Source organism: Haliotis rubra, unplaced genomic scaffold (assembly GCF_003918875.1).
Source record: "Haliotis rubra isolate DU_JTF1 unplaced genomic scaffold, ASM391887v1 Scf325, whole genome shotgun sequence".
NCBI classification, from domain to species: Eukaryota; Metazoa; Mollusca; class Gastropoda; order Lepetellida; family Haliotidae; genus Haliotis; species Haliotis rubra.
The window spans coordinates 756,216-779,578 of record NW_025766997.1 but is presented as its reverse complement, the minus strand read 5'-3'; the positions used below and the strand labels follow the sequence as shown (position 1 = coordinate 779,578).

The 23,363-nt window shown below is 38.2% G+C and overlaps 2 protein-coding genes across 2 annotated transcripts; both read left to right on the top strand.

Annotated features, from left to right (window-relative positions):
• Positions 1-395: 395 nt before the first annotated feature.
• On the top strand, positions 396-1,705 carry LOC124283916. Its single transcript, XM_046719949.1, has 2 exons — positions 396-915; positions 1,098-1,705. The coding sequence occupies exons 1-2, from the start codon at positions 587-589 to the stop codon at positions 1,294-1,296; spliced, it is 528 nt and encodes a 175-aa protein (XP_046575905.1). The 5' UTR covers positions 396-586; the 3' UTR covers positions 1,297-1,705.
• A 4,385-nt stretch (positions 1,706-6,090) lies between these two features.
• Positions 6,091-23,013, top strand: LOC124283933 (transmembrane prolyl 4-hydroxylase-like). The gene is made up of 10 exons (XM_046719970.1): positions 6,091-6,383; positions 12,238-12,316; positions 14,574-14,734; positions 15,997-16,058; positions 16,964-16,998; positions 18,228-18,393; positions 18,790-18,844; positions 20,149-20,261; positions 20,924-21,014; positions 21,755-23,013. Exons 1-10 carry the CDS (start codon positions 6,225-6,227, stop codon positions 22,016-22,018), a joined length of 1,185 nt encoding a protein of 394 aa, XP_046575926.1. The 5' UTR covers positions 6,091-6,224; the 3' UTR covers positions 22,019-23,013.
• Positions 23,014-23,363: the final 350 nt, after the last annotated feature.

Genomic DNA, 23,363 nt, shown 5'->3' with positions numbered 1-23,363 from the left:
GACAACATGTGTTTGATGTGTGAAAACGCGAGTTTGACAATTTTTAAAATTTTAACAACATGTGTTGTCAAACTTTAGTTTGCCATGTGAAGGCCGCTTTACGTGTTGTCGTACGATGTTATCAAGGACATGGAGTTGTTTGTGTTATACGTAGTGCATCACGTCAAGTAAAACACTTTATTCCAGGGCCGTAGGTAGCCGGATAGGGTGGAGGAGGACTATATTTTTCCACATTTAGGATTCATCCAGTGTCCATTACAGGTCGCATAGACCCGTGAAGGTCCGGGTTTGAATATTGATCTTCAGTAACCCATGCTTGTCGTAAGAGGCGACTAACGGGATCGGGTGGTCAGGCTCGCTGATTTGGTTGACACATGTGAGATAATGCAGTGGTTGGGTGCATTTGTTTTACTTAATCGCCAAACATAAACCTTGAGCCGCATAGCATAGGTTTGCACACAACATCTGTATCATCTCTGACGTCATGTCACTCTGATGTCACGGTATTGTGACGTCATGCTATTGTTACCCACATGCGCATGGAAATAAGCCGCATTTACAACAGCGTCAAAGAGTATCGACTAAAATGGGATGTAAGCAAACTAAGGTCACACCACTGAAGCAAACATCTCCCGAGGAGGCTCTGGCGGGCAAGATCAACTGCCCTCACGAACTCTACTACGCCAAGAGTCAGTTGACGCCCCGCCTGTCAGGGGATGAGATTCTTCAGCAGCTGAGAGAGGAAGGGCTGGTCCCTGTCCACCAGACACGAGGAGGAGTGGCCTTCTCTGTGCCCGCCACCGAGTGTGTTGGTTCCCGCGGCAAACCACCCCGACGTCTGGAGCAAATCCCAGTGCGGTGCTTCTACACAGCAGAGAGGAGGAGACAGAAGGCTGACACTTTCAGATTTAACAAGTATGTCATTACCTCACATATACAATGGATCCTCATTAAATATTGTGATTAGTGATTTATCATAGACAATATATGAATCGTAAACGTTGCAAAAATATGGTTCCATGAACACTGCTACTGACATAGTTATGTGCCTTCGTCCGATTTGATTGACATGTTCCGATTACAATCACCTATTGCAGGCTAGTTGATCAAGTTCAGTGGAAACAGCTGGACAGAGAATTAAAGCACAAAGCTGTGAAAGACGAGAAGAAACGTCGCCTGTTCTTGAAGAAAATGATGGCGGAACATCAGCTGCAGATGAGAGAAGAGAAACTGAAGAGGCTGGATGAAGAGCGGGCGGCGAAGAAGAAGGAGGAGAAGATGTCATCCAAGAAATAGACGAAGAGGCGTGCGGATGGGCCTGGGGGTGGGATGGATGTTCGGGGTTGAGGGGGATCGAGGGTCGGGGTGGGGGATAGACCAAGGCCATTAAAAAGTAACTATGCATTATCCAAAAAGATTTACAAAAATGTTTCATGCACTGTTGGTGCTAAAAAGGTGTATAACATCTATACCATGTTTACAAACATAACTTTTATAGATCGTTGATTATAGGCCAGGGGGGTGAGGGACATTAACAAATAACTATGTACTATCCAAAAGGATTTACCAAAAACACGATATGCATGAACATGATTTAGTTCATATTGCATCGGTATTAATAAATCTAACATTTTTCATCTCGATTAGTTTGTACAGTGTCTCATATTTGTGCCAAATAAAATTATGTACATTGTGATACCAATGTATCAACCATAAACAGTGTATTTCGTATTCTGAATAAAATATTTATGAAACTAAACATTCAATTTGTTTCGAAGTATGTCATTATGTATATATTTGTATATTTCCGTGACGAAAAATGGATACACCTTGGATTTTATGAGATATAAACATTGTTTTAATTAAATTCGGACGAGTCTCAGTTGCTATCGTTTTCACTCCGACCGTATACGGAACATGTGTCCGAAAGATATTTAACTCTGGATTTGTAGATATAACATGCATTCTCTTCATACACACGCATGGTTGGTTAACCCAGTAGTTTAGGTGTTCGTTAGAGAACCAGTTTCATTCCCTTATATAGGTACTCAATTTACTGCAAGGATAACCAACGTCAACCGCTACCGTGGGCTACCATATCTGTTTATCTGTTCGCCATGTTTGCTTCGGTCTCTTAATCATGCAAATCAGAGAAACACGTTAAAGCTACCAGGTTTGAGTGAGTGAGTATGGTTTTACGTCGCTCTTGAACTGTACAGTCTCGTAATAGTTTAATTCATTTGGTAGCAAACTGGCAGACCTGTTTAATGCGCACTAAAATTATTTGTTTTCACATTAAATAAATGTTTGCACTGTTGCTTTACTACTTTTTGTTGCTGCTGTTGTTGTTTTTTGTGTGTGTGTGTTTAACGACGCATTGTGCAATACTCCAGATATAAATGATGGCCAACATCCAAACAATCCAGTGAGTGAGTGAGTGAGTGGATGAGTGGGTTGAGTTGATTACAGGAACACAGCGCACCCTTGCGTATACAAGCCGTGACATCAGACAGATGCTGATTGTTTTCGTAAATAAGTACAGGCATGTACAGTATCAACTGTATTTTATAAATCCAAACTTAGTTTTACATAAGGTCATTAATTCATATTAACGTCGTATAAACATCACATGGGTACAATGTGTGAAGCCCATTTCTGGTGTCCCCTGCCGGGATATTGCTGGAATATTGCTAAAAGTGGCATAAAACGACAACTCACATGCAACCTGAATAAACATAGTTTTCGTATAGCTACGGTAGTGGTTCATCGCTGATTAGCGGGAGTACACTCGACGTAACAAGAGACAAAACAGGAAAGTTCGAGTAAATGATATTTAGAGTTTTTGAATTGCTTAGCTTAAATTGTACTCTCTCTTCAAAATTATAATGTAAGATTTCCTTTAAAAATAACAACTCTGACGTAACATTTACTATTTACATTTAATGTATAGTTAGAACCAGAAGGAGGTTGACGCTCAAATAACGGAAGGCTAGATTGAATTTATTTCCTCCTTATTAAATGAGGACAAACTGCCACGGGCATTTTAATCGCAGTATTGTTTTTCTTAATTTTTGACTATATTTGATAGCAATCGCCATGGTGTGAATCCTGCTGGTGTATTTTGCAGGTAGCAAAGGTACTTGGGGTCCAGGTGGTCCTTGGGTTCGGTGAACTCACCTTGGTTGCTGGGGATCTATAGAACGTTTTTATAATGAGCAGAGATGTGTATTTATGGTTGCAAATTTGTGATAATCTACTTGATTTACTGTCCACTGTCGACAGGTTTGTAGAGTCTAAACGTACTTGTTAATAATGTATAGCTATGAACACACAATGCCATTCAGAAAGTGGTCAAATGTAACACACGTTATATTTGGGATTACGCTTTATCAGTAAAGTACAGGTTCTAGTATTTTTGTTGGGTTGAGTCCCATCCGGGATTCGAACCCACACGCTCAGAGTCAGGCACCTAATCGCCGGGGCCTAGATTTTCGAAGCTCTCTTAGCGCTAAGATAGTCGTAAGTGCCATTCATTAACATTAACTTACGACTATCTTAGTGCTAAGAGAGCTGCGAAAATCTAGGCCCAGCACACAAAGTCAGCCGTCTAACCCACTCAGCCACCACGACTTCCACAAAATGGACAGCTAGTAGTCTAGACCACGGACTTTGTGTAGTTGCTGAATGGGTTAGACGGCTGACTTTATGTGCTTTACTGAATAAATGTAATCCCAAATTTATCATGTGTTAAATAATGTATAGCATGTTTTACTCACGATGTGGCTGAATCGGTGCCCATGTGAACTTCAAACCACTCACTAACTCACTGCTACAAGAAATGAAAAATTATTTGACGAGGACCGGCAGATATATATTATAATGCATAGTTGGCAGCTATATATTTCACAGCTCTTGACATTCTGATCATAACAGCATGTGTACAGTTAGCTTTATGGTTAAAGGGATTGCCCTGGCATGCCGAATACCCGGGTTCGATTCCCTGTACATGAACAGACTGTGTCAGATTAATGTCTGGTGGTGATCTGTCATAAATGACGAGTCACTCATCCCATTCTCTTATTGCCATGTTTCATCCCAGTGTAAGACATGACAGGGTTGCAAACTCTGAATAGATACTAGTATACCCCCGCCCTAATATAGCTGGAATATTGTTAAAAGCGGCATAAAACCATACTCACTCACTCTATAGATATATAGGAACTATGCGGTATCAATGTCCAATATACGGTGTCCAGTGTCACTAAATTAATCAAGCGCTATAAACCACGAGAACATTATATTATATACACAAAACACGTGTTTATGACACGTCATCAGGATATCCATTACCAGCTTAAAAATAACCGAATAAAACGTTCGTAGCACTGTGCCATGCGTAAGCCTATGTATTCCAGTAGAAATTGCTTTGGACCCGGACATTACTGATAACAGGCCCTTTCCCCTAAAAATGTGAAAAAAAATCTGCGAGGCCTCTCGAATCATATTGTGACGGAAAATATCGGACTGATGTAGGGATACAAATGACGTCAGAACTGAAGGTTGTTGATGTCGGTCTTATATCATTGGAAGTTGGAAGTCGTGATCTGTGCATTCTAAAGGATCGAGAACATGTGGGTAGAAATTAAATTATTATGCTTGCTCTCGATCAAGAAATGCAAGAATTTTGCAACTCGTATCGTATAATCAGAATGGCACACATGATTATGTGATATACTCTATATAAAGGATATTATATGCGTGCCCATGTCATACTATGTTTACGACATGAGTGCCTAAATGTTGGTATTTCCCGAGCGAGAGCGAGGGATGTACCGATATTTAGGCACGAGTGTCGTAAACATAGTATGATATGGGCACGAATATAATATTCTGTTTGTTACCGAAGTCGTCAAATTGAAGAAAATAAACCCAAATCTACCTTCAAAAACAGTCTGGCTACCCGCCGTCGCCGCATGTAGAACGCAACGTCACAGAAGAAACATGACGTCATAGCCTTGTTCATGACGTCACGTCACCATGACAAAGTGATATTTTGCCCTAGGGCATCGTATGAAAAATATGAACCCCGATATGTTCGCCCTCGTGGGTAATAAATACTGATATCAGTAAAATACTCCTCCTTGGGTTGCTCTCCCGACGTAAGTTTGTGTGTGACGTCATTTGACTGTGGTCGTGAGTAAACACGGTACTCGAATTTACTCTTGCTCGCTTGTACGGGTGATTTATTGACGTTGTAAATAGATGAAGTAGTTATAACTGTCTCCAGAGATCTCCTTATACATCTACTCAGGTGTAGGAGTGAGAGAATTTAGTTTTACGCCACTTTTAGCAATATTCCATCAATGTCACGGCGGGGACACCAGAAATGGGTTTCACGCATTGTACCCATGTGGGGAATCGAACCCGGATCTTCAGCGTGACGAGCAAACGCTTTAACAACGAGGCTACTCCACCGCCCTCGGGTGTAGGAGATAAATGACATCACTGTGGAATAACCGATGTTTATCCTTGACAATGAAATCTAAACCAATCAAAACGAAGTTTCTTTGCAATTTCTTTGAAAAACATATTTAATATGGCATTGGCAAATATTACAGTTGAATAGACTGATATTTGAATTATTTATAGTCCTACATCGTGAATAGTCTAGACCTCCTAGCTTTTAATATAATATTCATATGTTTTAACCAATCATATAAAGACACACACACACTATCGATTGTTTTACAAGGACAAGTAGAATACCCCATTGTTCGTACCAAAACATTGGTCACGGATGTTAGATTACAAGATACAGCTGTAATATCGTGATACATCCAGTCCTGCTTGTATACAACGTGGTGTAATCTGATATTGCCGATCCCTATGTTTATAAGATTGTGTGTTTTCCCTTTTGGTGTCAAACAATATCTCTCAAAGCAAGACGTGGGGAGCTCCACAACACAACCCTAACAACATGCTCGTACACGATAGAATGAATAAACAATCTATTGATTATTTTGCTAACGATTATATTGCTAAGCAACGATATAGCTAAGGTGAATTACGTACTCGTATAGAAACTCTCAAATCAAGTAAACTATTTATAAGACACTTTAATCCAACGTAAACTGATAATTGCGATAAGAACAACGACTTGTTGTTTCTCAGCGCGAGAGCTTGCCACGTGATAGTGGATAACACCCGGAACTGGGCTAATTACTATGGCTCGGCTCGGGCATCGGTGGCAGGCTGTTTTTGCGGTCATTTTGACCCTCCCGGGCGTCTGCGGGGGGTCAGACGGCGTGTGTAGACAGACCGAGGAGGGGGTGGAGTGCGATGGGGAAGATGGGTACAGATTAACCCGTCTAGACGGAGGCAAGGTGAGCGGTGATTGTTGTTTACGCTTTATTGACAGGGGTTCCATATTGCTGTTAGGCGCAACAAAGCCATCTTTTGGCGTGTGTATTGGCCCGTAATGCGGAAATGTAGAAAGCGGTGCATCAGATACCTGACACATAGTTTTGAATCAGTGATGGTGATTGTGAAATGCAATTGAAGACATTTAAATTTAAACGATGGACTTTGATTTTTTCATACAGTGCTAAGTGACAATCAATATAGACATTGATGCGAGGTTTTGCGTTACCTGTGGTCACGTGAAAGTCTGCTATGACTTCTAATAATCAAATATACGTCGTTTCAAGATACCAAGTTAGCCATTTATCAAACTGTTTTATTGTACATTTCATGGATAAGGTCAGAAACTTAGAACTTCGATGAATTTCGAAAAATTCAGGATTCAATTATTGGCCCTTCCTCAGAATTGGTATGTATAATATTGTCATTGTATAAGTAATATTTTTGAACGTCTATATCAGAATCAACATATCAAAGGGTGTGTCATAGGAGGGTGGTTATATCTTTGTTCTTAAATTTGTTCATAAATACCGTCCTTTTGAAGTGCAATTTTCCTCACGCTAAACTGGCTATTTTATGTCTCTTCACGTAATATTACAACGGGCCAAAGTCGCTTCCAGTCAACAATGTTCAAAGAATTTAGTGACTTTTAGGATTTGATTTGTTCTAAAAAATGCAAAAAGCACATCAACGATGCAATAAATGTGTACAATTTTAGACTTTAAGAATAAAATACAGAAAAAAGTTTCATTTTATATTCACTCTATGTTTGCTTGCCTGTTTGTCAACCAATGCCTTTTTCTTTTTTCATATCAATTATTATGTATTGTAGAAACAGATCCTCAATTGTATTACCATAAACACCTGGAGGCTATTCACTTATCTTTTGTAAGTGATATCATCATCATCATCATCATCATCATCATCATCATCATCATCTTCGTCATCATCATTGTCATCTTAATCATTTCTCTTGCACATGAGTCTTTGAAGTGTATGCCTAATTTTAATGTTGTACCATTGGAATCAGGCACCACACAAAATAGTGTTAATTATGGGACCATGTTGTTTATCATAACAGAATGGATAATCGTAGATGATATCTATTTTGTATGTTTATCATTTGGGAAATTTGGAACAGGTCTCAATCTTTTTTGTCTGTGAAAAACCCAGATTTTCATCAACATAAAATCATTTTCCTCCAAACTCACACCTTCAGACATATTACAGTGAATTGAGAAGAGTTAATAAGTAATCTCACTGTTGGGTTTAGTTTTGACAAGGACTGTGCTACATACACTCCCTGGCAAAAGTGGATCATTTTGTTGTTTGTTCTCACTTGGAAGCTATAGTCAGACTATTGGCCACCTCCATGGTCTAGTGGATCGAGTATTTACCTTCAGAACAGAAGATCAGGGTTCAATCCCTGGCCGTGTCAAACCCAAACATGTAAATAGATGGTACTTGTTGTTAACAAGCATTGCAGCCATAAATCAAGGATTGGTTGGCTGTCAGTATACAGTGGTTGATATAGAACAAACTTTATGGATAACAACTTCTTTTTATTCGTGAGTACAATGTTTCGATACAGATTCTTGTACCGTTGTCAAGCATTAATGGAACATGAAGAAGGGGGAAGTATATATATACTGGATGTAACAATGTAACAAAAAAAACACATAATTAACATAATTGGCTAGGCAGTAAGCTGATGAAGCCAGAGAGTAGACAAAGGACAGGCGTGGAAGCCAATGATGTACAAATAATAATGAGATGTTTATACAGCAGAGTTTATACAGTAGATTGGGCTTGGTGGATGAGTGCATCATAAGCGGATGGAATGAAGTATCCTTGGTCTCGGTTGATGATGGGCTTTTGGCATTTGATGTGGATGGCTTCGGTGAGCTTGCGTTTAGTGAAGTCTGTTTGTTTGTTAGCGAGAATGGTGATGTCAGACCACTCTATTTGATGATTGGGGCTTGCTTTGATATGGTCTGAAATGGCTGATTTGCTGTCGGAATTGATGTTCTTTCGATCGGGTGTTGATGGGTCGGGAAGTTTCGCCTATGTAGCTCTGCCCACAATCACAGTATATTCTGTAGATGACACATTTTGGGTTGTTGTTCTTGACGGTGGGTGGTTTTCTTCCATTGGCATGGAGAATGTTGTTAAGGCTGGAGGACGCGGAGAAGGTGGTATCTATGCCAGCTTGTTGTTAGGGAGTTATGTCGCCGCAAACGGGAAGCATTTCAAGAAGCGGCGGTAGTTACAATTTTTTATTCATGTCATGACAATAATAATGCAAAAGCTTTCTGGGCAGAAGTGAAGTCTCATATCAGAAAGCCTCCAGTAACATTTTCAACTATTAGTGTTGCACAATGGATTGAATATTTTAAGGCTGTGCTGAACATTACTGAAAATGTAATAGATAAGGAATTTGTTGCATTTTGTAGCAGTGTCGTCACAGAACATAAACCTGTGAATTGTAATGTTTGTAATGATCAGGATATCAACAGTTTGTTGAACAGTGATTTTACGGTAGAGGAGGTCTTAAGTGAAATTGATGCCTTGAAATGTGGCAAAGCAGCTGGTCCTGATGGTATCCTGCCCGAAATGTTAAAGTGTGGTAAAAATATCTTACTTCCTTATCCCCTTACTGTTTTCAATAATATATTTAGAAGTGGTAATTTTCCAGATCAGTGGTCCAGAAGTATCATCTTTCCACTCCACAAGAAAGGAAACGTTCATAATGTCAACAACTTTCGTGGTATTTCCCTCATGGACATTTGTGGCAAGGTTTTTACACAAGTTTTGAATAACAGATTAAAATTCTTTGTAGATTTGTATGATAAATACCCAGAGTGTCAAGCTGGCTTTCGGAAGAGGTATTCTACGGTTGATAATATCTTTACTCTCCAGTCTCTAGTAAAGAAGTACTTATCTAAATCAAATGGAAGATTTTTTATTGTCTATTTGTCGATTTTCGAATGGCTTTTGATTCCATCAACAGGGAACTTTTGTGGTATGTCCTTTATTCAAATGATATTCATGGTAAAGTTTTTACTATCATTAAGGACATGTATTCAAAAACTTTGGCCTCTGTTAAAATATCAAGGAGCAATATCACGGATTATTTCAATTGTTTCAGTGGTGTTAGACAAGGATGCATTGTAAGTCCTTTATTATTTTTATTGTTCATAAACCAGCTGGAAAATGACATTCAGCATTTCGGTGGCAGGGGGATCTTTGTTCATGAAGATTTATTAGAGTTCTGTATACTTCTCTATGCTGATGATTTATGCATTTTTGCAGACTCTGTTCTCAAGCTACAAAACAAAATAGATGTTTTACACATGTTTTGTAACAAATGGGGCTTAAGAGTCAATTGAGATAGACTGAAATATTGGTTTTTCGAAATGGTGGCAAATTAAGGAAATATGCAAAAATGGAAACTGGGCGATGTCCCAATCAAGATATCAACCTACTATTGTTATCTCAGTATCATTTGTTTAAATAGATTGTGCTGGTCCAAAGCTGTACAAACATTAGTCCAGAAAGCTACTAAAGCTGTGGTTTCCATTCATCAACTAAGTTATAAACTTCGTAATATATCTCCAAAGGTTCTGTTTAAAATGTTTGATTCACAAATCAAACCAATAATTCTGTACGGTTCAGAGATTTGGGGTGTCCACCAGTGGTTGTTTCTTGAACGCTTCCAGCTAAATTTTTTAAATTTGTTTTGGGTGTTGGCTCCAATCTACCAATGTTGCTGTATTGGGCGAATGAGGTCGTTATGGTATTTACGTAGATACATATGTCAGATGTATAAGATACTGGTTCAAACTTCTTAATATGTCTCAAAACAGGTACCCCAAACAGTGTTATAGTATGTTAGTAGGTTTAGATGCAGCTGGTAGGGAAACTTGGGTTACTCACATTAAGCATCTATTGTATTCTCTAGGTTTTGGAATAGTTTGGCAATGCCAAGGTGTTGGTATGTGGGTTGCTTTATAAATGAATTTAAGCTTAGGGTTAAAGATTGTTATACACAAACATGGTATTCTGAGGTGTCAAACTGTTCCAAACTAAATTTGTATGCAGAGTTCAAAGTGTCCCTCTTTCCCGAGCTATACCTAAACAGTTTATGTAAAGAATACACACGCATGCTTACCTTGTTCAGAATCTGCTAACTTGATATAATGCAAAATACAGGAAGGAGGCAGGGTATGGACAAGAACATCCGTTTTTTGCCCACTATGTAGTTTAAATGCTATTGAAAATGAAATTCATTTTATTTTTGTTTGTCCTGTTTATCATGATATACGTCTTAAATATTGTCCTTACTTACACGTGGACACTATCAGTCACAGAGAGAATCTTGTAAGAATGCTACAGTCCTCTGATGTTTTATTGTTAAAAAACCTGGCAAATTTTGTGACAGACGCTGTCAGTCTACGATCGTCATATCTTTAAAATTTAGGAAATGCAGCACCAACTGTAAATATTTGCATATAATATGTACGTGGGCCTGAGGCCTTATTACTGAAATAAATGAACGAACGAATAATAATAATAATCCTGGCTAAAACACTGAGGCAGAAAATCAATGACAGGTTGGCTCGGCTTATCACCTGACCAGACAAAGTATACTGCAGTTACCTCCCTTGAAGGTTGGGCTTACTTAGTAAATCATTCATAAAATGTATTCACTATTTGTCATATTATAATGCTGAATTTTCACCAGAGACCATATAATAGATTATCATATCTATTATATGGTCTCTGGTTTCACATGTTCATGTGTTTTGTGTTACTTACTAAAGCGTTTAATTCAGAGCTCCTGATAATTTGTACATGCACAAAATGTACATATAGAAAAATAACAATAGCCACTGTCAATGGTGACTTGAAATAAACTGAGGACAAAAGAAACTTTACCACTTTGAAAATTAAATTTGAAAAATTTAAAAAACACAAGTTCAAACTAATTAAATACAAAATACATCTTCCAAACACAACATGCTCAATGCAGAAGTGATCACATCCATGCCACATTGTTTTCTACAAAAATGCGAATATGTGAAAAATGTAGACAGCCGAAATAACACAGTATATATCTGAGACACTTACACTCATAATGATATGTAACATTTGATCATTAAAACGTTATTTGAGGGCCTGAAACTGTTGATGACTGCCCATTAGGATGCCTAAAAAGCGAAAACAACAAAACATACCCGAATCTGTACTTTACTGAAAATCCGAAATGTAACATATATTACATTTGACCACTTTCTAACTGGCATTGTGTATACATACTTTCGGCTGTGCCAAATTACACGTGTCAGAGCGACACACAAAGTATGTGACCTACCGTATATCACTGTAGATATGCCGACCCCATAGATAAGCCGACCTGACCTAACTTGACCCTTAAAATCAGTGTCAAAATGGTATGTTTCATACATAAGCTGACTCCCAACGATGGGGCCCTAATCGTGGCAAACTCAGACCACAGACAACTGCAGATTACCAGTTGTCCAACTTCCATTTTTTTTATCCAATTGTAGGTTAGATGGCTGAGTGGGGTAGATGGCTGAGTGGGGTAGATGGCTGAGTGGGTTAGATGGCTGACTATGTGTACTGACAATTAGGTTCATAACTCTGAGAGTGTGGGGTTGAATCCCGGATGGGATCAACGTAAAAAGTACTTGAATTTGTACTCTTACAAAGTGTAATCCTAAATATAACAAATGTTACATTTGACCACTTTCATAAAGGCATTGTGTATTCATATGAGGATACCTACATTTACAGGTGGGTGACGTGAAGGAGGTGCAACTTGATGGCAGGACACTGACCTTGACGACCCTCAGTTTGAAACCATTGTTATTTGGTGAGGAACCAACACAAAAACACAATGTTGAAAAAGATACATATGTTTGTTACAATTTTCTTGCCAAGCAGCTGCTTTTGAAAACACTGAATTTAAAATGTCACAAGTATCTCACTCCAGCCCAGAGGCTGATGAAATGTAAATGAAATTGTCAACATGGCTGACAGGTTTTGGTCTGTTAAACTGTTGTTAAGGCCAGCCTAGGTAAACCTTTGCCTTATGTGCCATTGCGTAAGTGAGTTTAGTTTTACGCCACACTCAGCAATATTCCAGCTATGTCACGGTGGTTTGTAAATAATCGAATCTGGATCAGACAATTCAGTGATCAACAGCATGAGCATCGATTTACGCAATTAGGATACGATGACATGTGTCAACCAAGTCAGCAAACCTGACCAACCAATCCAATTAGTCGCAACTTATAACAAGCATGGGTTACTGAAGATCAATTCTAACCCGGATCTTCACTGTTCTATGTGTTCGGTGAGACCCACTGATAGATGTCCTTACCAGTTGGACATATTTTACAGTTCTGTAAATGAAAGCTGGCTGTCCATACAAAGTTACTGAACATTTCAGACTATTGATTCCTTGTAGGAAGTCCAATTTATTTGAGAATGATAATATTGCATTTGAGTCGAAAATATTGAAAGTTTGTACATACCACTCAAAAAAAGTTTGTTTATATTATGTTTCCATGATAGATTAATTACAGTAATATTATTAGTCACACAGTGTTTTGAAAGGTTGTACGGGACTGTAAGACCCTTGTAAATTCCGTATTTCCTGAGGCCTCACGTACACCCTTTCAAAACACTGTGTGACGAATTTATTACCCTTAAGATCTTTTTATTTAGCTTATCTTTAAACAACAACATTCAATCATCGGCAAAATGAGACGCAAAACGTTTTGCCATGATTTTTCCTGAATGGTCATAAAGGGAGATAACTCGGGACGACTTCGTTTATGATAAACATTATCGAATTTGAGATTTTGTTAAACAACAAGAGAAATACAGAAACATTTTACTTTTTGGATATATTTATTGACACAAATAACTAAGGAATTATGGCAACATTTTTATTACTGTGTTTACACTCATAATTGTATGCACCAACTCTAAAATTTCACAGCGATCAGCCGTTTGTCAGCCACATTCCATCTAAGGTCAAGGTCATTCGTACAACCCGTGTAGTATGTCACATGACAGATTTGACGGGGTGTACGGTTCGTACACCCTGGCAAATCCGCCAACATGGTTTGGTATGCCTTGACTATTGACCAATCAGAATTCGACAAATTTATCTTAAGGGTAACAAGAAAATCATTCTCTTCCCACAGAGGTTACTTGTCATTTCTTCCTACAAACCTCTGTTCTAATACGGTCATATTTCCCGGTTCTCGTAAAATCCCCTAGCGGCAAAAAATCCGACACGAATTATCTCCCTCCTTTCTGTCCAATCAGAACACGTGTTACATCAACTTGACTAATACAAGCAAATGTTGGGTCAAAAAATATCTATCCTCTGCCAGGAACTTGGGTTGATGTGACACCCAAGACATTTAATGGCTAGCTTGTCCGTTGTCAACGAGGGCGATGGAGACGCCATTGATCCGCAATTTACATGACTGAGTTCTGTCTATAAGAAACGTTTGCGCATCGCGCAGGGAAAGAGGTTCTAGTTTTCCCGAAGCATATGGAAATAACTGAGGCCTTGCGAATGATCACTTTTGAAACAACCTTGCTGATTGCACAACTAAATCTGATTGCAACCAATCACGAATCCTGAACACTCACACCATAAAAGGGCCGTATTAGAACAGAGGTTCGTAGGAAGAAATGACAAGTAGCCCCTGTGGGAAGAGAATGCAAGAAAATATATGTTCTTTAACTTCTATTGCATAGTGTACTTGTCAGTTGATTAGACACATTTGACTTCACATTTGACATAGTGCATAGTTAGTTTTCATGTACCTGTATATATATTTAGCATAACAGTGAGGTGGTGTGTTTCTACTTTTTTCATTTAGCATATTTCTATCTAAAAGTGGCTTCTTTCAACCTATGAAAACAGTTTTACAGTAGATTATGTAGATGTGTTAAAATGTAGGCCAGTCAAGATTAATCCATTGGTTTAATTAAAATCAAATTCAAATTAAAAAAAACTTAGAGCCTAAATTATGAAAGCAAATGTTTCATGAGTTGCATAAATGTTGAGGGAACAGAGTCTTAAGACATGTAGTATTGTTTACTAGAAATTCCGGACTTCTTGACGGCGGAGGAATGTGACCATTTTGTGTCCTTGGCCAAGACTGAGGGTCTGGAGAACAGCCAGACCACCACAGGGGGTGGAAGTGCACCCCCACAGTTCCAGATCCTGGACAGCAATGGGGACAAGAAGTTAACAGTAGATGAGGTAATTACAATGTTTCAAACTTTTGAATTTAACATATGTACTTGATTTATTCTTCTGATAACTTATTGATATGAACAAAACTTAAATTAATTGAGTATTGTTCACTATCAAATCTAAAATAGTTTTCATTTGTTTTGCAATAAAATGGGATAGGATTAAAAATTGGAACATATCTATTAATTGAAACACATGATGAGGTATGTGTTTTCTGTTTTAAATTTGCATAAATGTCACGGGGGAGTATCAAGGGACTGCATAGAAACAAGTGAAATCAAATTTGACACAAGAGTGATAAACAATTAAATTTGAATGAGTTGTACACTGGTACATTGTGTGTATTTTTCAACTAGCAGTTAAATCTCTTTTTGACTGTATTGTGGAAGTATGTTCTTAATATACATATATTGTATTTTTATATATTATATGATATTTGTATAGAGCCAATATCCAGCTCAGCTGCTCAAAGGTGCTTTGTTTTTACCTCGGTGATAGGATGTCAATCTCAACGGAACATCATATTTTTCAATCTCAACACCCTGGGGATCATACAACATGTTTCTTAAGAGTTTTATGCAATGTTATTGCTATAAAGATGAGTAAATCCAGATATTTTTCCATTTTTATATATATCTTTTAAACAATATTGAGAAGTCAGTTAAAAATATTCCCTCTTTGTACCTGTAACTAAAATCCAGAATTTCACAGTACAAAGTTGGAGAGAACATAGATGTAATGAAACAGTACATTTAAGGTGAATTATTTGTCATTTTAGATTTATTAAAAAATGTTTACAACATGACAGATGAATCTCCAAAACAATAATTTAATTTATCTGGCCTTCTCTATCAAGTATCAGTATTGAAGTGAACAGTAAATAAACCAATATGTGGTAATAAATAAAATGAATATATTTGTTTCCACATCAGAAACATTGGTAAATGGCTGTTATGTCAACATTTGCAATAGCACATAAAAGTTTTCAACCTTTGCATAGAACTTTGTTAGGTATCTGTAGTACTTATGACATAAACTACTCTTCAAAGAGGCATTAAATCCAACATACTAGCCAATATGCCAGTTATGGTTGTATTTTATTTAATAAAAAGTCCCTTTGATGCCAAAATTTGTTTAAAACCAGTCAAAATGAGTTGAATTTGTGGTCACCGATTGAACAGCTCATCATGGGTGCAAAACAAGTTTATTAAGTTAAACATTGTTTGTAAATTTGAGAAATAATAATTGAATTGTCACATTTATTTCAGATGCGGCTAACAATTGAGAATGGTTTTGACATATATCCTGACAATGAAGACGTATTACAGCTGTAAGTGTGTATGTCTGTCTTCTGTATCTCCATGTGCCTGCATTGTGTTAGCGTAATGGTTAAAGTGCTCACTCATCATACTGCAGACTACGGATTGATTCCCAGCATGGGTAAAATGCATGAAGCCCATTTCTGGTGTCCCCCACCATAACATTGCTGGAATATGGCTAAAAGGGGCACAAAACCCAACTCACTCACTCACTCGTTGTTATTGTTTTATTCCTTCCCACTGGATGAGTCATATACATGATTTTTTACATTCATGTGTTTCTGTCATGCTGGTTGGCAGACTATTTCCAATTGTTTGATGGGCATTCTAGAAGTTGGTGACTAAAAAATGAAACATACAACTTTATGGATGACAACTTCTTATTTATTGCATAGAGTGACGTTTCGATGTAGATCCTTACAGAGCTATCAAGCTAAAAGTGAATACAACCAGATGATGAAGGGTATATATACACAGTATGTTTTGACAACAGCAGATTAACATTAACAACAACATGTAATTGTATAACAACTGGTACATAATTATGAGAGGCCAGTGGGAGACTATGAACAACAAATGAGAGGTGACGAAGCTAATAAACAAGGGGGATTAAGTTGTAATAACAAGCTGATAGAGTGCTTTGTAAAGTTGTATGTTTCAATTTTGAGACTATTTCCACGCTCCCAGGGAACCTTCCCCTGCCACTCACCCACCCACTCACTCACTCACTCACATGCAGGTATTAACTTAGGAGTCATACTATAAGAAACACTTGTGAGTCTAGTGACTGAAAACATGACATGTGTCTCTCCAAGCATTTTAAAAGGTTCTGTTGATAGGTGTTTGCATTGGCTGTGTATAAGTATTTATTTTTGTCCACCTTTGACAATTTTGTCATTTCTGTTTAAATCCTCAGTTATGCTGATACCAAACTGGATCGTAATGGTGACGGTAAGTTGTGACTAGAGATATACAATACAGTAAGGTAGCAAGTAGTCTCTGAAAATATATAACTTTGATAGAAACAAATAACTACATTTAAATTCATGAAGCACCCCAGATATTCCATAACCTGCTGAAACTTGACTTGCTTCATTTATGGCTTTTGCACTGGAGATAGGGTTTGGCAGTAATAAAGATTAAAGTGGTTCAGAGACTGTGAGACAGAATATATCGCTATATAATGTGTTTATTTCATAAGTTGATGCTCTTTCTTTTTGAATGTTAATTTCAACCCGAAGACATGGGTACAATGTGTGAAGCCCATTTCTGGTGTCCCCCGCCGTGATGTTGCTGGAATATTGCTAAAAGCGGTGTAAAACCAAACTCAGTCAGTCAGTCAGTCAGTTAATTTCAACCCTGAATCATTTGTTATGACATGTCTGAGATTGAAATAGGTTATTATAGACCAGAAACATACAGACAAGAGGAAACTGTCTATGTCCTGCTGTTTACAGCCAACCGAGCTGTTTCCCTTAAATTGCATTTCATACCGAACCTTTTTGTCTGGGTGTAAATGGTATGTCATGGTATACATGACAGTGGTAACACACATTTACTAACATTCATATAAATGTATTGTAATTGTCATCTTACAAAATATTCAAACTGCCTTCTTAATGACTGTGACCCTTGAAGGTCAGCGTTAGAATGAACCTTCAGTAACCCGTGCTTGTCGTAAGAGGCGACTAACGGGATCGGGTGGTCAGGCTCGCTGGCTAGGTTGATACATGTCATCGGTTCCCAGTTGCGCAGATCGATGCTCATGCTGTTGATCACTGGATTGTCTGGTCCATACTCGATTATTTACAGACCGTCGCCATATAGCTGGAACATTGCTGAGTGCGGTGTAAAACTAAACTCACTCACTCACTTTTAATGACTGTAAAATGTTTTTATTAATAGCAAGGAACTCATTCCTGAAGTGTTACAATTGATTGTGCTGGAGTTCATTGAGTTAGATCCCTTTGCTAGAAATCTATATTTGTGGTTTGAATCCTGGCTCAGCCTGACCATGTTTCTAGAATTGTCAGCATCACACCTGTCCTCGTAAAGATCCGCAACCTGATGTACTGTGGGTGTTACTCCCAGTTCTGTGGGTACTCCTCCAACATTAAGCCGACACAGTGAGATGTAACTGTGAAAATCAAACTCACTCCCTCACTCTCTCTCTATTCTAGGTCTGATCACACCAGATGAGATGGAGGGTTTGACCCCAAATGGTTTTAAGAACTATTTGTCAGATTTTGTCAAGAAACAACCTGAAAAACACTCTCGCTTCAGCAACCAAGTTTGGCTCTATCCAGACAAATCATCGGACACAGTATTCAAAGCAGTCCAAGAGAGGTATATGCTTTTTGTCTCAGGTTTAGGGATTCACTTACTTACACATTATATAATCTTTACTATATAGTTTTGTAATTCAAGTTACCCCATAATGGCCTACAGCTTGTATGTGTATCAAATTCTCTTAATTAAAAGAAATAATTTGGAAATACCTCTGTGTAGAAGGTAAGGGAGATGAGACTTTTCAAAATTGTTGCTTTGCCATTGTTTATTATAATCATTATGATCATGGGTTCGAATCCCAGATTTGGTGTGATTATGCTTCATGGTTGTCAGCAAAATATTAGTGGTCACTGTCCAAGACCGGGGTCACATTAGGCGGACATGTCATGTTACACCTAAAAATACTGTTCAAATTTGTACTAAACTTCTGTTTCCATTTTTTTTTATCTTCAGAGTCTCCATGGTGACAGAGCTTCCTGTAGAACTTGTCCGTATGAGTGACTTTCAGGTAAATCAAAGAGAGACAACCCTGCCTATTTGCCCTTAGGTCATTGGGTAAACCTAGGGATTCCTATTCACTTTGCATTGGTTCATCCTGATATCAACCTCTTATGACGTCATTAGCGGGTGTTTTCAAATATCCCCCTTGGGGATTATCATATCATTCAAGAGTCTTACAATACCAATGTTTACTGGCGCGATTATGGAAAACCTCGGCTTCGCCTCGGTTATCCATATTCTCTCTCGTGAAAAAACGACATCGGCAATTCTTGAATATTTCTCTCGACTTCCGTCTCGAGAAATATTCAAGAATTACCTGTCAAAATGACAAAAAGGATGAGAAGGTCTACTGTTTATTACTTTTTCACCAGAACATGAATGACACAGTTCGTAGCGATAATTGCGCCAGAATAGTTTGGAGAGAGCAGTCTCCTGTGTAGTTGTGTCATGAACGTCTGACACATCCACAGTCGGATCTTCTGTTCCATTCAATATGGAGCTGATGGCCTCCTTTTGGTCCTCCGAAGTTCGTTTATAGGTCCTCACACCCGAAAACAGAATGTTTGATATGTACACATTGTATATATATTTGTGTCATGCAAAAACTTTACTGTGTTCACAACAGTGAGTGAGTTAAAACCGCCAATGTGGTGTGTGACGAGATGAAACCTGCGAACATCGGGTGGAACTAGCCAACCATGGGTGATACTGCATTGAAATCTTTCGCTCTAGTGACGTTATTTGGTTTGGACGATGGTTGCTGAATATGTTTCCACCTTCCCCAACGAGCTGTGAATGACATTTGAGTTTGCATCGATCCATTGACCATGGTAAAAAATGAAACACTTTAGGGTGTGAATTTTGGCACATTATATATGTGATCTGAAATGTGAACAAAATATTATTTCCTACTCTGTGGTGTAGTACTTGCAGTGCTCGTATCTGTCGAGTTAAAGCTGGGGTCATAGCATACATTTAAATAGTAGTTGTACTGGTGTTTGCAGTAGTAGTCTGTTTGTTGTCCAACACCACAGGGGGTAATATTCCAACTATGCATGTATAACAGCAGTCTGGAAGTTGTTAATGGATGCTCATGCTGTTGATCACTGGATTGTCTGGTCAGGACCACCACAATATAGCTGGATTATTGCTGAGAGTGGCGATAAACAACAAACAAACCATATTTCATATGACTGGCCATGGGTCTGGGTAGTCCTGTTGGCACCTGGGTACCAGTCAGTAGCCACACTCCAGAACCTGAGTACTCGCCCTAGGTGCTGTTGATGAATGAAGACATCTGTTTCTGTGCAGGTTGTTCAGTATGATGTCAAAGGTCACTACAATGCCCATCATGACTCATCAAAACTGAGCTCCACTGTGCCGTGCTGTAAGCGGTTTGATAGACGGAAGTGTCGGATATGCAGGTTAGACAACTGTTGAAGTGAATCCAGTATCTCATATATACCACTCAAATTTTCATATTATTCGATAAAACAACATTTCTTTTCATATAGCATGGCCATGTTTGTAGGTTTGTCAACACAAACAATTTTTTTTTTTTTTTTTTTTTATTTGCTGTTGAATACATGAACTCAGAAACTGTACAATAGTATGAGATATCTTGGTACACAAGCTGTGATGGGTTCGAGATACCCATGATCACCTCAATGAAAACACACTGTGCAAAGAAGGACCTTCAAGGATAGTCAAAAGTCCTGTAACATTGTAAAATTGATAATGTTTACCAGGTATCATATTTGCAAAATGTCACCATTACTGAGGAGGCCTTGTTTAGGCAATCTTCCTATGTCCTGTTGAATGTGATAGGGGCCTCTGCCCTTTGTACACAATGTGGTATAAGGTCTTATAGCAAGATCATCCTGCAACACAAACAATTTGCTGGGTATGATTGATTTCCTGGACAAAAATGCTTCAAAGAAATTAACTGTACATCTTGAACAAGAGACCGAAAAACATCTTCATCTCTAAATACTGTCCCTGGCCCCTTCTCATTAAAAGAAGTATAAGACAAGTCATTAGGAGTGACTTAGATCTGAAATTATCTGTTACAAACATGTTGTTTCAGGTACATGACGGTTCTGTTTTACCTCAATGACGTGGAGAAAGGTGGGGAAACAGCCTTTCTTGTGGCTGACAATGAAACCGTTCACGATGATGTGAGTAGATAAACTTCCATTGATGTATCAAATATAAAAAGTCATTTGTAAAGTTATGAGACATTGGCAAACTTCAACCACCAAATACACCATACACTGAGAAGATTTCCTTTAGTGTGACCTTGAAATTATTTATTGGCCACTTGCACCTGATCTAGATCTAGACCTGAGGATGAAATGTGCAGTGACTAACAATTGATCCATCTCGTAGAAACAAACCCATTTTTCAGGCTATGACTGGCTGGCTGAGTATGGTTTTACGCTGTTTTGAGCAATATTCCAGTGATATCCGGCGGGGGACACCAGAAATGGGCTTCACAAGTTGTACCCATGTGGGGAATCGAACCCGGGCCATCGGCGTGACGAGCGAACGCATTAACCACTAGGCTACCCCACCGCCCCTTCAGGCTATGACACTGAGTACTACGTTGACCCTCAACATTAAATACCAGTGGGCACAGAGGCAATCCAAGTTCAACTACTGGCATCTAAGTGTGATGTCCTAGTGATCTCAAAGTACTACATGGTTCTGAAATTGGCATGACAATTAACTTCAAAGCGACCACATTTACATTGGGCTGCTTAATTGTGACACTGAAAAAAACCCATTTTTTACTGGAATTGTTAATCTTCTGAAACATAGTATTTTGTCAGATGGAAAACTTGAGGACCTATTAGCTGCCCAAACCCAAACATTTGAACTAAAAGATGATACATGTAATTGGCTTCATGTCTCACAGGTATTGAGGGAGAGCAATCAAGTGAATCTCTACCGTCGTTGTGCAGACGCACGTCTGAAGGTCAAACCTGGCAAGGGCAAGGCAGTCATGTGGTACAACCATTTTGTGAAGGAAGACAATCAGTGGTTAGGGGAACAGGATGACTTTGGTATACATGGCGGCTGTGCAGTCTTGTCAGGAGAAAAGTGGATTGGTAACTTCTGGATAAAGGTTACAGATGATAAGGATGACGATACGAAAAGAATGTTGAAACTTAAGTATTAAATATAAATATGATTTGTTTAAAACGATGACACATGGAATAATAGAACATATTCTTTAAAACAATAACGACATTTTCAGGGGCAACAGGGGCCTTGGTTGCAATAGCGTCATGATTAATGATGCCATTTTAATCAATATTCGCTCGCTCACTCACTTAAAAAAGGATTGGTATCCTACCTTGAATTTTGTGGAGTATTTTGCAAGGAAGTCATAACACAAAAAGTACCATTTTAGGGAAATGCAATGCAAATGTTTTATCTTTTAATAATTATACTAGTCAGCCATGATAATAATTACTTATGATTTTGGGGAAAATGACTAAACCCAGATATTATTAACTGTGTCAATGAGGGTCTCTGTTTTATGTTTGACTTTACCTGTGTCCAGTATATTCTTTCATCCTACAAATTATATCTGATTAATTTGATGTGTGAGAAGACTGAGTACCTTGTTGCTCTCAGGTTTCTTTTGGATTTTGGTTGTTGGCAATATCTCCATGACCTGGGTCAGACAAACTAATGGTCGACATCATGAACATTGTTCCATACAACGATCAACAACCCCAGCCTAATCTCAACCCATTAACCAACTTGTTCATCTCTTATGACAAGCAATAGTGCTGGGGACAAAACTGTTCTGGCCTTGCTGCATGCTTGTTGTAAAAGGCGACTAACAGGATTGGATCGTCAGGCTTGCTTCCTTGGCTGATTCATGTGATCGTATCACATATGCATAGATCGATACAAATGATGTGAATCACTGGATTGTCTAGTCCAGACTCAAATATTTAACCTTTGTATAGCTGGAACATTGGTTAGTGTGGCTTTAACCTCTAGCCTGCTGAATTAATTTCAGCATAAGGCGTTGTAAAGAGGGTGGGTGATTTCTAACAGTCGGTGTGTCATTAAAAAAGGGACAACGACAAAAAATATTGGGCACATTAATACTAGATAGAAAAATGAACATTATTATCCAAAAATATCCTGATAATTTCAAACATAGTCATAAATAATGTAAATTTTCCTGAATTTACCTGAATTACTTGATTGACAGTGGAATGCGTTTCATATAAGGAACCTGAATAAATCGTTAAATTAGCGCAAACCGATTTCAATATTCGTATATCCAATATCTCATAATTATCTGACTTCAAATTCATATATTTGTATAGGCAATTATCAGCGCGACGACATTTCTGGAAAAAAATAATCGAAAACGTGCGTCGTCAACAAATCGTATTTTCCATGTCATCACATATTATATTCAAATGGCACTATTACGATTTGTGTGGGTTTAAACAACAATCTAAAAAAAATTATGTCTTTTTCTGTCTCTTAGTTGAAGG